Source organism: Hydractinia symbiolongicarpus, chromosome 5, assembly GCF_029227915.1.
Source record: "Hydractinia symbiolongicarpus strain clone_291-10 chromosome 5, HSymV2.1, whole genome shotgun sequence".
In the NCBI taxonomy this organism is placed as follows: domain Eukaryota; kingdom Metazoa; phylum Cnidaria; class Hydrozoa; order Anthoathecata; family Hydractiniidae; genus Hydractinia; species Hydractinia symbiolongicarpus.
The window spans coordinates 26066029-26081143 of record NC_079879.1 but is presented as its reverse complement, the minus strand read 5'-3'; the positions used below and the strand labels follow the sequence as shown (position 1 = coordinate 26081143).

At 34.1% G+C, this 15115-nt stretch overlaps 2 protein-coding genes across 2 annotated transcripts; both read left to right on the top strand.

Moving 5' to 3' along the window:
- The first annotated feature begins 584 nt into the window (after window positions 1-584).
- On the top strand, window positions 585-3488 carry LOC130645697 (WD and tetratricopeptide repeats protein 1-like). The gene is made up of 6 exons (XM_057451771.1): window positions 585-660; window positions 804-887; window positions 1958-2004; window positions 2223-2334; window positions 2406-2593; window positions 2669-3488. The coding sequence occupies exons 1-6, from the start codon at window positions 613-615 to the stop codon at window positions 3363-3365; spliced, it is 1176 nt and encodes a 391-aa protein (XP_057307754.1). The 5' UTR covers window positions 585-612; the 3' UTR covers window positions 3366-3488.
- A 4008-nt stretch (window positions 3489-7496) lies between these two features.
- On the top strand, window positions 7497-11934 carry LOC130645696 (WD and tetratricopeptide repeats protein 1-like). Its single transcript, XM_057451770.1, has 8 exons — window positions 7497-7576; window positions 7720-7803; window positions 8857-8903; window positions 9122-9233; window positions 9305-9492; window positions 9568-10323; window positions 10434-10666; window positions 11116-11934. Exons 1-8 carry the CDS (start codon window positions 7529-7531, stop codon window positions 11676-11678), a joined length of 2031 nt encoding a protein of 676 aa, XP_057307753.1. The 5' UTR covers window positions 7497-7528; the 3' UTR covers window positions 11679-11934.
- Window positions 11935-15115: the final 3181 nt, after the last annotated feature.

The following is a 15115-nucleotide window of genomic DNA, read 5'->3' as shown; positions in this document are numbered from 1 at the left end:
GGTTTTCAAGTGAAAACAAAAAATTTTGCGAAAAAATTGAGAAATGTATAATATGTATATAAACAAATATTGGGAAGTTTCACTTTTTAGTGTATTACTATAAGTTATTATTAATATTTATTCACTTAAATTATCAGTTGTTTTTAAGAAATTACTGTATGCCTGAGAAAAAAAAATACTGTTTTGTTACAGTTTGTTTTACAGTTTTTTTTAGATAGATGTGCATATTTAACATGGCTAGCCTCACAAATATTGAGGGATATATATACCCTGTCTATTATTTCTAGGAGGGCCATGGCTTTTGATAGGGAGTACTGGAATATTTAATGCTAATTTTGAGCTGCCCAGACACAATTGGGTCCGGACTCTGTCAGAAAACTCCCTGAACATCAAATGGCCCACACTGCACACTATCTTCCCAACTTCCCTCACGCAGCTGGCAGGTTGTTCTAGCTTATTCTAGATCATTCCAAGTTGTTCTAGCTTGTTCTAGGGTGTTATCCTTTTTAGTATGTACGCACATGTAAAAATGTTTAAATTAATACCTATTACATTTTTTAAAACAATTATGTTTCCTTTTTTTGTAGATGTTATAAATAATTAAGCAACAGGATGCAGAAACGAAATATAGTGTCATGGTTGGAGCGGCGAGAGACTGTTGTATGATGTTTCTTATTTTTTTATTTTCTCTGATCTTTCAAGTCAATTTTCAGTTTTGTGAAATATATTCTATATCTAGTTTTAGCAATACATCAAAGTTAATGTATATATATCTAAAAGTTATACATGTTTTCATTTTTTAGTTTGATATAAATCGTTCATTTGAAAGGAATTTACAAGTTAATACTCCATTTGCAAGAAGACTTGGTTTGGAACAGGAACTTGAGGTAGAACAATCTTTCAATTTGTAATATTTTTTGTCCTATATTTTTTAAGTTTTTTAAAATCAATACACCATACTCCAACATCTTGTCTTCTACAACTTTAATCACAATAGAATGTCGTTGCCTACTGAAGAAAACGAGACCTTTTGAAAGATTAGTACATCAAGAATTTTTCCAAATGTTTTTTGATAAATTTTCTATCAAGTAGTGTAAGTTTGTCATAAAATAATAAAGTGGGAAGACATAAAAAATTATTGGACACCTATTTCGAGTTGCCGACTCTCTAGCCTAAAAGGTACAAGCATTTAAAACTTACCGCATAAAAATCACACTATTCAGATCTACTCCACTTGGTACTAAAATGGTGTCCTGGTCTTGCTTTTAAAGGTCTAGTTTTAAATTCTTATTCTAATTCATGCTTCTCCTTTGTCCTTTTTTACTTTCACACTGTGATAAAATCTTAACCATTCACTTTAAGAAAAAACAGACATCGTTTTAGAGCTTAGGATGCCCGGAACATTAATATATAAGTTTTGTCTCTATATTCATAAATGCATGTACATTTTAGCCTAAAACATAGAGGTGTATCAAGCAAAATTTGTTTTTGAGATATAACGTTTCAAAATATGTAAAAAAAAAGTTATTGGAAAGAACTAAGAAAAAAAAAATTATTAAAAATAAATATCCTATGAATTATAAGCTTTCCAATGATATTGTACGGATATTTGCTGATGTCATCAAAATCTTCGAATTCATTTGTTCATTCCTTTCTTTTGTTGTCTTCTGCCTAAGTACATTTTCGCATGGGCTTATTGAGTAGTTACTGAGAGAGGAATGGAAAGATTTATATTAGCTCCTATCCTATTCCTGAGAAGATTAGCCAATGAGGGACACTCTTGTCCCTCATTGGCTGATCTTCCTCAGTGTGTGAAAAATGAAATAATATTTAAAAAATTGGAAAGTACTGCTATCTTAAGTGGGATAAGATAAAATCAAAACGTTAGTAGCACAGGCTTCGAAGTTGTATTGTAAGATATAGGTTTCTCTAAATGCTTTAATGCTTCTTTGTTTAGGGTCACTCTGGATGTGTTAATTGTTTACAATGGAATGAAAGTGGAGAGTGAGTTTTTTGCTTATTTTCTATACTTGTGTATCGTAGTGCATATATAAAATACCTATAAAAATAATTAGCAGATTGACTGCCAACTCGGTACATGTCTGTTGCAACCATCACAGTGGAGCTAATTAAGTTGTTTTTATCAAATATTTTTTGTATGAACACTTTTCTTCAGCATTGCAAGATGAATCTAAGAATGCAGTTGTTTGTTTCTTTTTTAGACTACTGGCATCAGGTTCAGATGACTTTCAAATTATTGTATGGGATGTTTGTAGGCGCATGCGCAAATATAAATTAGATTCTGGACACCAAGGAAATATTTTTGCAGTTAAGGTATGTTCGGTTAACTTCTGTGTTGCAGTTCGTACCTACACTTTTTATAATACCTCATGAACCTTTTTCAGTTTCTTCCGTACTCCAATGACAACACAATTGTATCAGCTGCTGCAGACGCTTCCGTACGAGTCAATAGTGTGTCTACTGCAGAATGCATTAACCATTTTGAGTGCCATACACGCAGAATAAAAAGACTTGCCATTACAAAAGAAAGTCCTTTTATATTGTGGAGTGGGTCCGAAGATGGTACTGTCAGGTAAATTAAAACAACTCTCCTCCTATAAATCTTTAAATTGTCGTTGTAACCATGGTAATGAAATTTATATTCTAGAGAATTCGATTTGCGAGAACCACATACGTGTCAAAGTAATCTTCCTTGTTCAAACGTACTAATAAATTTAACTGGGCACATTGGACCTGCAAGTGAAGTGAAGTGCGTTCAACTTCATCCTTTAAATCCTCAATATATGGCAGTTGGTTGCAGCGATCCCTTTGTTCGTCTTTTCGATAGACGTATGCTTACACTATCCAACGTTAGTAATTCCAAAACTATAACTTCGAATGACTTGCAACCCCCTCATGGTTGTGTGAATTATTTTGCTCCTGGACATTTACCGTCACGTGCAGGCCGCGTGAAGCAGAGAAGGAGGAGACATTACGTCACAACTTTTGCTACTTTTAGTCCAGACGGTGAAGAGCTGCTCCAAAACTTAGGTGGTGAACATATTTATATATATAAAATTAATGAACCCAGAAAAGCCTTGACGTTTTTCTCACATGAAGAGTCGAATCATAAATGTAGCAATTTCAATGGCATGAATCAAACAAAAAATGGAATACATAAGAATGGACTTAACGGATTAACTTCAACCTATGAGAGCAGGAAACGTGAATTGAAAAAAATAGTCGACACAGAAAATAAAGACTTACCTGAAAAAGCATTAATTTTGAAATTAAGGGGAAACGACGCTTTCTCTCAGGAAAATTATTTTATTGTATATCAAACGTACCTAAGAAATTACAACTAGCGCAAGTGAAAACAACCAAATTTGCTGCAGAAAGCACAAGTAATGGTATAGTAGGTTCAAAAACTTCCGATAAAATATCTGTTTGTTCACCAATTTTGTCAGTGAATAGCAATCTCACTGAGGGTAAAGATACTACAGTTAAAAATCCAACTATTGCAAAGGATGTCGGTCCTTTACTTGGAGTGTGTACAAGTCCTGTCTCATCATCAATTGTCAGCAACAAGAAAACCCACACTTCCCGCACGCTGGCAGTGAAGTTAGATGCTCATTCTTCTATCCCAATAACTTTGGAGAAAAGCAAACCACGTTCTTTGCAAAATACTCCCCGTAGTTCGGTAGTTGTAAAATCTAAGTCACAATCAGGCCATGTTTCTGATCGACAAAGTACAGACAAACGAACCTTATCACCTAAAAGAAAAATCATTTCCGTGATGGATTATTTACCGAATTTTAAGAAAAAATGTCCAGACATATGAAAATCGCTATAAGATGAAGTTTCCAAAACATTTTTAAGTTCCCAAATTTGAGAACTATTTAACTATTTTTTGATTTTATATTTATTCCAATGAGAATGTAGATATACGATAACGGTTATGTGAAATAGTTTTGATGTATTTTTATTGTATATATAATTTGAAAGAAAAACTTTTCCAAGTAAGGTCACTACAATGCAACATCGTTTCTTCATACATTATTTTAACTTGATTATAGACAAAAAATTGTTTAGTCATTATTTAAGTAAATAAGTTTATTAAAACAATTTATACTATTATATATCACTAATTCGCCCCAAACAAATTGTAGCAATTTTTTGGGGTGATTGAAAACATGAGTTAACTACTTCGCTTATCTCAATAGATTAATGGATGGAAGGGGTGAAAAGATGCGGGTGGTATAAAATTAGTTAAGGGTGCCTCAAATATAAAGAAATAAAGTGGGTGGTAATTTGTTACTCTCAAGTATCCAGATGTGATTTTTTGCGGAATACATTTAAAGATTTTTTGGCGATTTGTTGAACTTATTTTTGTCATTGGAAGTATTTATAAAGAAGCGTAGAACTAGTATCTGCGAATGGAATACATTCATAAATGTTAGCTCTATATATTTCCCAATTAAATGCTAATAGCATTTTTTTTTTAAGGAGCATGAAGTTTATCACAACATTTAGCGGAATTTATTATGTAATTTGGCCTGTCACAGCCGTATAAGTTTTGTCCTTTCTCTCGAGGGATTACGATGTCCCGAGCCGTTTTCCTTAGCCGCAGATTCTCGGCCGGTCACTGAGCACAGGTCTCCAAATGATGTAATATGGCCTATTACAGCGCAAACCAGGGCTATGGTAACATTCACCCGCCCATATCGGTCCACGCAGAAAAACATGAAATGTATAGAAGTACGTTTTTGTTTGTAAGCACCTAAAGTGGGAAACAAGCTAAAATATATGTTGTTTTCAGCTAGTTACAACTGTCATAGATATGATAAAAAATACAATGGGACAAAAACACAAAACCCGTTCTTTTAGGTTTCGGCGTCCTGCGAGTTTGGCTCAGGGTTATATAGCTTTGACGCTGAAACACCACGACGGAGAAAAAATAAATAACATGGGTATGATTTCGAAAGGAAAACTTGTTTTGTTGAAAAATTTGAATTGAGAATATGTTTTTACAAGTTTCGAACTAGAAATGTCATAGTATTTGTAAGGTAATTTTTACCTGACCTGTATCAATTGTATTTTTCCTCTCTAATGTTTAAATTTTTCAGCCTGACTGGTTTAAAAAAATCAGGCTTTTTTAATTTTTTCTTAACGTCATCGTCGCCTTTATTCACATATATAAGTGGAACTACTACTCCTATCTTAAGTTATCGCTTGCATAGCTAGTTAAATAATTAAACCTACTTCTAGCACAGATATTTTTAATATTTATCTAACTAGCTAGTAAAAGCTGAATATGACTTTAGCAGTTTGATTTTATAGGTAAATTCCCATCATTTGTTTACTTTTTTGCAATAGTCACATTCAGCTCTGGTATCTGCATGGCACAGGAAATATATGCTTGAACTTATTGAAACAGGTCTGTGTATTTCTTCACACGTAAGTACTTAGGTTTGCAAATATCATCCAGAATAAATTGATGCCTCCTGATTTATTTTTAACAAGAAGCCCTGGGAGCTCTAGAAATTTCCGATCACTACCAAAATATTTGATGACAACCGGCTAATTCATTGTGTTATCGTGCCAAACATTCGAAGAGGTTTGGTGCATGAAGCTCTGAAGATAAAGCACACAAGTGACATTATATCTTCCAACAAACGCAAACAAAACGAAACGTGTCATAATAAACTCACATTTTAAAAGAAATTGCTAACAAAAATTACAGCCTATCATTCATGGTTGAAAGTCTTGCGATTGAAACGTTTTTGGTCTTAACAAAAAATTAAAATTTTGATGTCACCATCATGTTCGGTGTACTTTTTTTATTAACTGTGCCAATTTTTGTCGTAAGTAAAGTTGTTTTAATTTTTGGACTAATTTTGGCCTAAAATGACATTTAGGTGACAAAAATCAAAATTATAATGTCACCATTATATTCAGCATACTTTTTTTGTTAACTGTGCCAAATTTTGCTGAACAAAAATACCAATTTTGGCCTGAAACGTCATTTAGATGACTTCCCAGTACTTAGGGAGTTTTGGTACGAAGGTTAAATCTGCAATTGACCATTGGGACAGGGTAATTTAGTTAGTCAGTTAGTAGTGGGAAACCAATGCTATCCCCCTCTCAGAGGAACGTGAAATCCCAGGGTCGATTTCTTTCTCAAAAAATGCTTCAAAAGAAAAAAACGACGGTTTTAAAGAATTTCCTACGCCTTCAGGCGCGGAAATTCAACATTACCTTTGTGTGAAGAAATAGATAAAAAATAACTTATCTTTGCCTAGCACCAGCATCTTTTTTTCCTGCCATGCATAAAAATGAAGCATGTAATGCGCTTTTTTCATAGTGCATAAATAGACCTTTTTGAATGTTTACATTTTCCGTGGTAAGCCCTTTCGGCTTTAACAATTGCGTGCAATTTTGTGTGCATGCCTACCTAAGTTCTCACAAAATGGCCTGCTTTATGATTGTAGCAAAGCACCATGTATTATCTTACGACCTCCCAGGCGAATTTACTAAGGCAGAAAAACACAGTCAATCAAACAGAATTAATGATGCAAACATGCCTATCCTAGTGACAGGAGTGTCTATTAACTGCATTGAGCTTGTTAGCCAAAAGCCCTGGCGAGATTTGCCATGTTTCAGAAAACCTTATAAAAATGCATGTGTTCATATAAGAAGCGATCAAGGCTGGGTGGATGGAATGTTACCCTGTGAACACACAAGCCTGGCCAACTGAGTTGAATTTTTCATTTTTGTGCATGATAAAATTATTTTATTTAAAAAAGCGTTTTTTTGTATGGAAATGACAAAATTATTGAAGGGACTTCCTGTTGGATTAAGCTTATAGAAACTTTAATGAAAGAAAATTTATACACACCAATCAATGATACTGAATATGGTTTTCAAGTGAAAACAAAAAATTTTGCGAAAAAATTGAGAAATGTATAATATGTTTATAAACAAATATTGGGAAGTTTCACTTTTTAGTGTATTACTATAAATTATTATTAATATTTATTCACTTAAATTATCAGTTGTTTTAAAGAAATTACTGTATGCCTGAGAAAAAAAATACTGTTTTGTTACAGTTTGTTTTACAGTTTTTTTAGATAGATGTGCATATTTTACATGGCTAGCCTCACAAATATTGAGGGATATATATACCCTGTCTATTATTTCTAGGAGGGCCATGGCTTTTGATAGGGAGTACTGGAATATTTAATGCTAATTTTGAGCTGCCCAGACACAATTGAGTCCTGACTCTGTCAGAAAACTCCCTGAACATCAAATGGCCCACACTGGACACTATCTTCCCAACTTCCCTCACGCAGCTGGCAGGTTGTTCTAGCTTATTCTAGATCATTCCAAGTTGTTCTAGCTTGTTCTAGGGTGTTATCCTTTTTAGTATGTACGCACATGTTAAAATGTTTAAATTAATACCTATTACATTTTTTAAAACAATTATGTTTCCTTTTTTTGTAGATGTTATAAATAATTAAGCTACAGGATGCAGAAACGAAATATAGTGTCATGGTTGGAGCGGCGAGAGACTGTTGTATGATGTTTCTTATTTTTTTATTTTCTCTGATCTTTCAAGTCAATTTTCAGTTTTGTGAAATATATTCTATATCTAGTTTTAGCAATACATCAAAGTTAATGTATATATATCTAAAAGTTATACATGTTTTCATTTTTTAGTTTGATATAAATCGTTCATTTGAAAGGAATTTACAAGTTAATACTCCATTTGCAAGAAGACTTGGTTTGGAACAGGAACTTGAGGTAGAACAATCTTTCAATTTGTAATATTTTGTGTCCTATATTTTTTAAGTTTTTTAAAATCAATACACCATACTCCAACATCTTGTCTTCTACAACTTTAATCACAATAGAATGTCGTTGCCTACTGAAGAAAACGAGACCTTTTGAAAGATTAGTACATCAAGAATTTTTCCAAATGTTTTTTGATAAATTTTCTATCAAGTAGTGTAAGTTTGTCATAAAATAATAAACTGGGAAGACATAAAAAATTATTGGACACCTATTTCGAGTTGCCGACTCTCTAGCCTAAAAGGTAGAAGCATTTAAAACTTACCGCATAAAAATCACACTATTCAGATCTACTCCACTTGGTACTAAAATGGTGTCCTAGTCTTGCTTTTAAAGGTCTAGTTTTAAATTCTTATTCTTATTCATGCTTCTCCTTTGTCCTTTTTTTACTTTCACACTGTGATAAAATTTTAACCATTCACTTTAAGAAAAAACAGACATCGTTTTAGAGCTTAGGATGCCCGGAACATTAATATATTAGTTTTGTCTCTATATTCATAAAAACATAGAGGTGTATCAAGCAAAATTTGTTTTTGAGATATATATAACGTTTTAAAATATGTAAAAAAAAGTTATTGGAAAGAACTAAGAAAAAAAAAATTTATAAAAATAAATATTCTATGAATTATAAGCTTTCCAATGATATTGTACGGATATTTGCTGATGTCATCAAAATCTTCGAATTCATTTGTTCATTCCTTTCTTTTGTTGTCTTCTGCCTAAGTACGTTTTCGCATGGGCTTATTGAGTAGTTACTGAGAGAGGAATGGAAAGATTTATATTAGCTCCTATCCTATTCCTGAGAAGACTAGGCAATGAGGGACACTCTTGTCCCTCATTGGCTAATCTTCCTCAGTGTGTGAAAAATGAAATAATATTTAAAAAATTGGAAAGTACTGCTATCTTAAGTGGGAAAAGATAAAATCAAAACGTTAGTAGCACAGGCTTCGAAGTTGTATTCTAAGATATAGGTTTCTCTAATTGCTTTAATACATCCTTGTTTAGGGTCATTCTGGATGTGTTAATTGTTTACAATGGAATGAAAGTGGAGAGTGAGTTTTTTGCTTATTTTCTATACTTGTGTATCGTAGTGCATATATAAAATACCTATAAAAATAATTAGCAGATTGACTGCCAACTCGGTACATGTCTGTTGCAACCATCACAGTGGAACTAATTAAGTTGTTTTTATCAAATATTTTTTGTATGAACACTTTTCTTCAGCATTGCAAGATGAATCTAAGAATGCAGTTGTTTGTTTCTTTTTTAGACTACTGGCATCAGGTTCAGATGACTTTCAAATTATTGTATGGGATGTTTGTAGGCGCATGCGCAAATATAAATTAGATTCTGGACACCAAGGAAATATTTTTGCAGTTAAGGTATGTTCGGTTAACTTCTGTGTTGCAGTTCGTACCTACACTTTTCATAATACCTCATGAACCTTTTTCAGTTTCTTCCGTACTCCAATGACAACACAATTGTATCAGCTGCTGCAGACGCTTCCGTACGAGTCAATAGTGTGTCTACTGCAGAATGCATTAACCATTTTGAGTGCCATACACGCAGAATAAAAAGACTTGCCATTACAAAAGAAAGTCCTTTTATATTGTGGAGTGGGTCCGAAGATGGTACTGTCAGGTAAATTAAAACAACTCTCCTCCTATAAATCTTTAAATTGTCGTTGTAACCATGGTAATGAAATTTATATTCTAGAGAATTCGATTTGCGAGAACCACATACCTGTCAAAGTAATCTTCCTTGTTCAAACGTACTAATAAATTTAACTGGGCACATTGGACCTGCAAGTGAAGTGAAGTGCATTCAACTTCATCCTTTAAATCCTCAATATATGGCAGTTGGTTGCAGCGATCCCTTTGTTCGTCTTTTCGATAGACGTATGCTTACACTATCCAACGTTAGTAATTCCAAAACTATAACTTCAAATGACTTGCAACCCCCTCATGGTTGTGTGAATTATTTTGCTCCTGGACATTTACCGTCACGTGCAGGCCGCGTGAAGCAGAGAAGGAGGAGACATTACGTCACAACTTTTGCTACTTTTAGTCCAGACGGTGAAGAGCTGCTCCAAAACTTAGGTGGTGAACATATTTATATATATAAAATTAATGAACCCAGAAAAGCCTTGACATTTTTCTCACAGGAAGAGTCGAATCATAAATGTAGCAATTTCAATGGAATGAATCGAACAAAAAATGGAATACATAAGAATGGACTTAACGGATTAACTTCAACCTATGAGAGCAGGAAACGTGAATTGAAAAAAATAGTCGACACAGAAAATAAAGACTTACCTGAAAAAGCATTAATTTTGAAATTAAGGGGAAACGACGCTTTCTCTCAGGAAAATTATTTTGAAGCTGTTACTTGTTATAATGATGCCCTGTATTTAGTCCCTGACAGTTCTGTGTTGCATGCGAACAGAGCGGCTGCTTTACTTAAACGTGCATGGTATGGTATTTTTGTTTATTTGCACCGTTATGCAATTTCAAAATGGCACAGTGTTTTTTATTTAGTGTTATAAATTTTAGAGATTTTTTTTCCTTTTCTATTTAACTTAGGGATGGCGACATATACGCAGCCCTGCGTGACAGTTTTACAGCTGTCAGCATCGATCCAAGTCACAGTAAAGCGTATTATCGTCAAGCAAGATGTTTATTTGAACTAAAATGGTACGAAGAGGCTGACAACTGCTTGCAGTTGTTTAAAACCAAGTTTTCAGAGCAAGCTGATGGATATTCAATCAAAAAATTGGAGATGGAAGTTAAACAACTTATTAAACAGCACGCTCCTAGTAGGTTTAGAAGAAATACTTTTCTTTGTTATTTTAACGAGGTTTGAAACTGTAGAAAGTTTTTCATAAGAAGTTCTATTATGTGGGGTTTTTTGGACGTATTTGAGTTTGAGCACCGTTGGGCAACTACTTCTCCAGAGCTTACCTAAGACAAATTTGATTGGTTTGTTTGCATTGTGCATTATTTGGTGATATTTCGTTGGTACGTGTTAGTAGGAAGATGTGTGGCAAGGAAGATATACGCCTCACTCTCGTGGTATGTCGCAAGGAGGTAGTATTGCGCGCCTTGTCTATGCAAGGGTGGAGCAAGAGGTCGACACGCAAAAGGTCGTGGGTTAAAGTCAAACTTGATTCGTTATCTTTGTAGCACTTAAAAGCTAATGCACAGGTTTAACCATACTAATATATCTCCCATCGTTGTTCCTATAATAATTTAGTGTTTTTTTTAGAAACTAATGAGAACGCTGAAGACGGTAGTGAATGCGAAACGCCGCGCCATCGACGCAGATTACCGCATAGTGCATCAAATGATGATGAACGCTTTCGACGCGAAAGCTCGCGTGACTATGAATGCAGACTTTTAGGTGCATCTAATACAACAACAGATATTAAAGAAGCAAATTATTTTGGAAATAATGGACAGTTTGTTATAGCAGGGAGTGATTGTGGTTGCATGTTATTGTGGGATAGGTCTACTACGAACTTGATAGAGGCTTGGCAAGGAGACGAGTCTATAGTTAACTGTGTACAGCCACACCCGTCAGTGTGTCTCGTCGCATCAAGTGGAATTGACCCTGTCGTCCGTTTATGGAGTCCACGTTCCAGTGCTGACAACCTGACGGACGAACGTGCAAAAGAAGTGGAGGGGTTAGCACGTGCTAACCAGAAACGTATGAATACAGATCCTTTGGAAGAAATGTTAAGGACGATGGGTTATCAAGCAACTATTGATTCCAATTCTGACGATGATGATGACGAAGAAAATTCCGGCATGCAATGCCGAACAAACTAACCCTTTTTTTTAAACGATTTGTATATTTGAGTCGTGTTTCTTAGTGTATTTCTTCCATTAGATCAATTGGTGGGGTTCAAAGGTGTCAGGAATAACAATCAATCAGAGAAGTATGCGTCGCTAGGCATGCACTGATCTTTTATTTTTCAGCACCACATTTCCACAAGTCTTCAAAATTTCACATGTAAAAGTAGTTCTCGAATGTATAGAGTAAATGGCAAAGGTGTGTTTATGATGAGATTCATCATTCAAAGTGCATGTTTGTTTTTTTACTATAAGTACAATGGACTCTCAATAACTCGAACCTCTATTACTCCAATCTCTCCTCAATTTTGCTGCACGGTGGAAATTTCCTAATAAATACTCCTAAAAAACTCTCTATTACACTTCTTCTACTCGAACCTTTTTTGTCCCTTACCGTATTTTCTCTCCATAACTCGAACCACGCGTCATGTATGTAGGATTTTAATGATTCCAATGACATTACCAGCTTTTTATTTGCTTATATTTGACGTAGATAGGGTCTTACCGATTCGAATGTTTGGTAGTTACATGTGTAAGAGGCCTTAAGTGATTCGAATGAGTGACATTATTATCGAGAATTCTAATTTTATTTCGAAATTGAAAAACCGCTAATGATTTCGTTACCATTCTATATAAAAGAAAAAATCTTGCTAAACTTTGAACTCTCTATTATTCGAACTTAAACTCGAACGATTTTTATATTCCTCGTGGCAATTCAAGTTATCGAGTCCACTTAGAACCAGAATGATGATGTAGTCAAAGGATGTTTTATGTAAGTAGGAAAAATAGCGACTTTTCGACTGCCGGGCCGCGGGCGAAACTTAGGGCCTCGGGAAACCACGGACCGAATAAATAAGTAAATCAATGCTCTTATTTGATCACTTGTTTATATTAATGGCGGAAAAGCAGCGAGATTGCGCTGTGATTTGTTTTGCTCAGCGGGTTGATCTTTTTTAGAATAATGTTTTCTTGACTATTAGAATTTTGATTTTAAATTTATGCCCAGTGTCACTAAATTGGTGTGTATGTGTGTGTAAACCTCAGCCAAGGCATCGTCTAGTTAAGCTAAATTTGTATGCAGGGCCCGCGCACGAAAAAGTATCTGGTGTTATAAAGGGAGGACACACCTGAATATTTTTTTATTGCAATTTTTGACAAACAGTCAGAAAAACTACTAGACTACTTCTTACTTTAAATACTTTGAAATGGTTTCTGCAAAACTCGTTTTTAGTCAAATCAATGCTGCTCTCTGTCACCATGTCAGAGAGTATGACGATGTGTGTTTGTGTTAGCCTTTGTTTGAAAAACTGAACACAATCACTCATCAGGAACAGTGAAAAGAAAGCAATCCAAATTTGATTTGAAACAGTCTATGCTGCAATCATCCCGCAATCGCGGTATTTGTCAAAATGACATTGAAAAGATGGCAATAGGCAGGATCCTATGTTTAGCAGTTTTCCCTTACTGTCAGACAAGTTGCGTATTGCCTGTGGTAGACCATTAAACAATCATACTCCTTAAACAGCCAAGCTTGCACAACAAATGTTATAAAATTTCCCTTTCTTTACAACAGAAACAAGATATTTTTGACCCAACCAAACGATCATTAGCGTACGTAATCCCTCCAATCACAATTCTTTGTGCATAAATGTATTTGGTTTTTTTCACTTTGACAGGTAGTAATTCCAAATAAATAAAAATAAGAAAAACTTTCCCTAAATTATATTAAAAGTTGAAAATTAAAGAAAATATATTCTCATTTAATAATGATTATAATCTTATAGTGGCACTGTGTCGTGGATTCACACTGCTCATGAGGGATTTATTGCTCAGGCAACAAACATTTGCTTTTGGTTCATGGCTAGGCCTGATAAATATATACAAAATCTACCACCAACTTATGCAATGAAGTTTAGTGTGCTTGCACATGTCTAAGGTTGTTATACTATGCATAGGTATCATTTGATTAACAATATTTTGTGTTCTCTAAGGTAGGGTGACCATGCATTAACAAAATAAGCATTGAAAATAACATTGTGGCAACATATAGTTAACTTTAAGATCAGTGTTGTATTGGGTGTGGTATAACAAAAATGTGTATTTGAGGCTTGACTAGATTATTATTTAACAGTTCAACTACTAGTGGTTTCATTTAGGATGTAACCAAAGACATTGATGTGGTTTGGATATATGACATTAGGACAAAAGATGGTGGACATAGACACAAGACACGTAAACAAATGTGGCAACACTACATTATGATAAAACGACAACATAATGTCATATAGGCGTATCTATATAGCTAACATATATAATAATCAGGAACAATCTTGTTTTACTAGTCCTAGCTCTGGGCATCCTTGATATAGGTTCCTACTAACTTCCAGAGAAACTTCTATTCGTGGTAGTCAATTTTATACTGTCAATTCAGCTTTGTAGTAATATGGTTCACTTGGTTTAAATTTTTAGGAGTAAGGGCAATCATTTTACAAAGGAAAAGTTGAATTTTATCGTTTGTATCACCTATGTCTATAATGATTATTGCAACAAAATAACCAAAATACACAAATCCTTAAAATCTTTTAAAACATTTGTACTGGTGGTTCTGAAGTGTGCACCTCAAGACCATGTAGGCTATATTACAGATCTGGGGGATAAGGATTTTGAGATCGCATTAAACACTTATATGTTGCCGGTAGAGCATAAACATTCTTTATGTTGATATTAATGGTAAATACATGTGCAGTGAGAGTTTTTACACAGGTCGGCATGTTATATACTCCTTTACTCCAGGGATTTAAATTACCAAATTTAACTCAACAAGTATCTTTTGCAGACATGTTATTCTTCCTATTCATTCAATTAAAATGGAGTGAAGTGGTTTTCCTTAGTTTACCACAAAGGATGTATTAAGAAAGTTAAGGTAATTTTTTTTTCTAAATTTTTTTCCACGTCCTTTAAAACCAGTTTGGTTGTGCCAACATTTATAAAGAAGTTTTCCTTGGCATGTTGACCTTGCCACACATATATGGCAGCATAAAAAAGCTGTCCTTGAATCAATGTAGCTCTGCTTTCAGGTGGGCATTGTCAAATGCTGGCCTGAATTCACAAGGCTGCATATTTGTTAAACACGTACTTAATGCAATTATATTTTTACTTGTGACTGTACTCATATCAGTACAGATTTTTAAAGTAAAAACAAAAAAGGCAATAAAAAAGCTTTGTAAGGTCATATTTTGGAAATTTAAGTTTGAATAACGGTGATAGAAACATTTTGTTTTGAAAGTTTAATGTATTGTTTCAGTTCAATATGGATACATGGATACATCACAAAGTTTATGCTGATAAAATGCAATAATTTTGTGAATAATCCTCTTAACAAAAGTTTCTAATTCTAAAGTAATAATACACTT

Bases quoted from the DNA above. Each gene is read 5' to 3' on its own strand.
- LOC130645697 (XM_057451771.1), top strand. From the start codon at position 613: ATGCAGAAACGAAATATAGTGTCATGGTTGGAGCGGCGAGAGACTGTT. The intron at 661-803 runs GTATGATGTTTC...TTCATTTTTTAG, and splicing joins TGGAGCGGCGAGAGACTGTT to TTTGATATAAATCGTTCATT. The intron at 2,335-2,405 runs GTATGTTCGGTT...AACCTTTTTCAG, and splicing joins GAAATATTTTTGCAGTTAAG to TTTCTTCCGTACTCCAATGA.
- LOC130645696 (XM_057451770.1), top strand. From the start codon at position 7,529: ATGCAGAAACGAAATATAGTGTCATGGTTGGAGCGGCGAGAGACTGTT. The intron at 8,904-9,121 runs GTGAGTTTTTTG...TTTCTTTTTTAG, and splicing joins CAATGGAATGAAAGTGGAGA to ACTACTGGCATCAGGTTCAG. The intron at 10,667-11,115 runs GTAGGTTTAGAA...TGTTTTTTTTAG, and splicing joins TATTAAACAGCACGCTCCTA to AAACTAATGAGAACGCTGAA.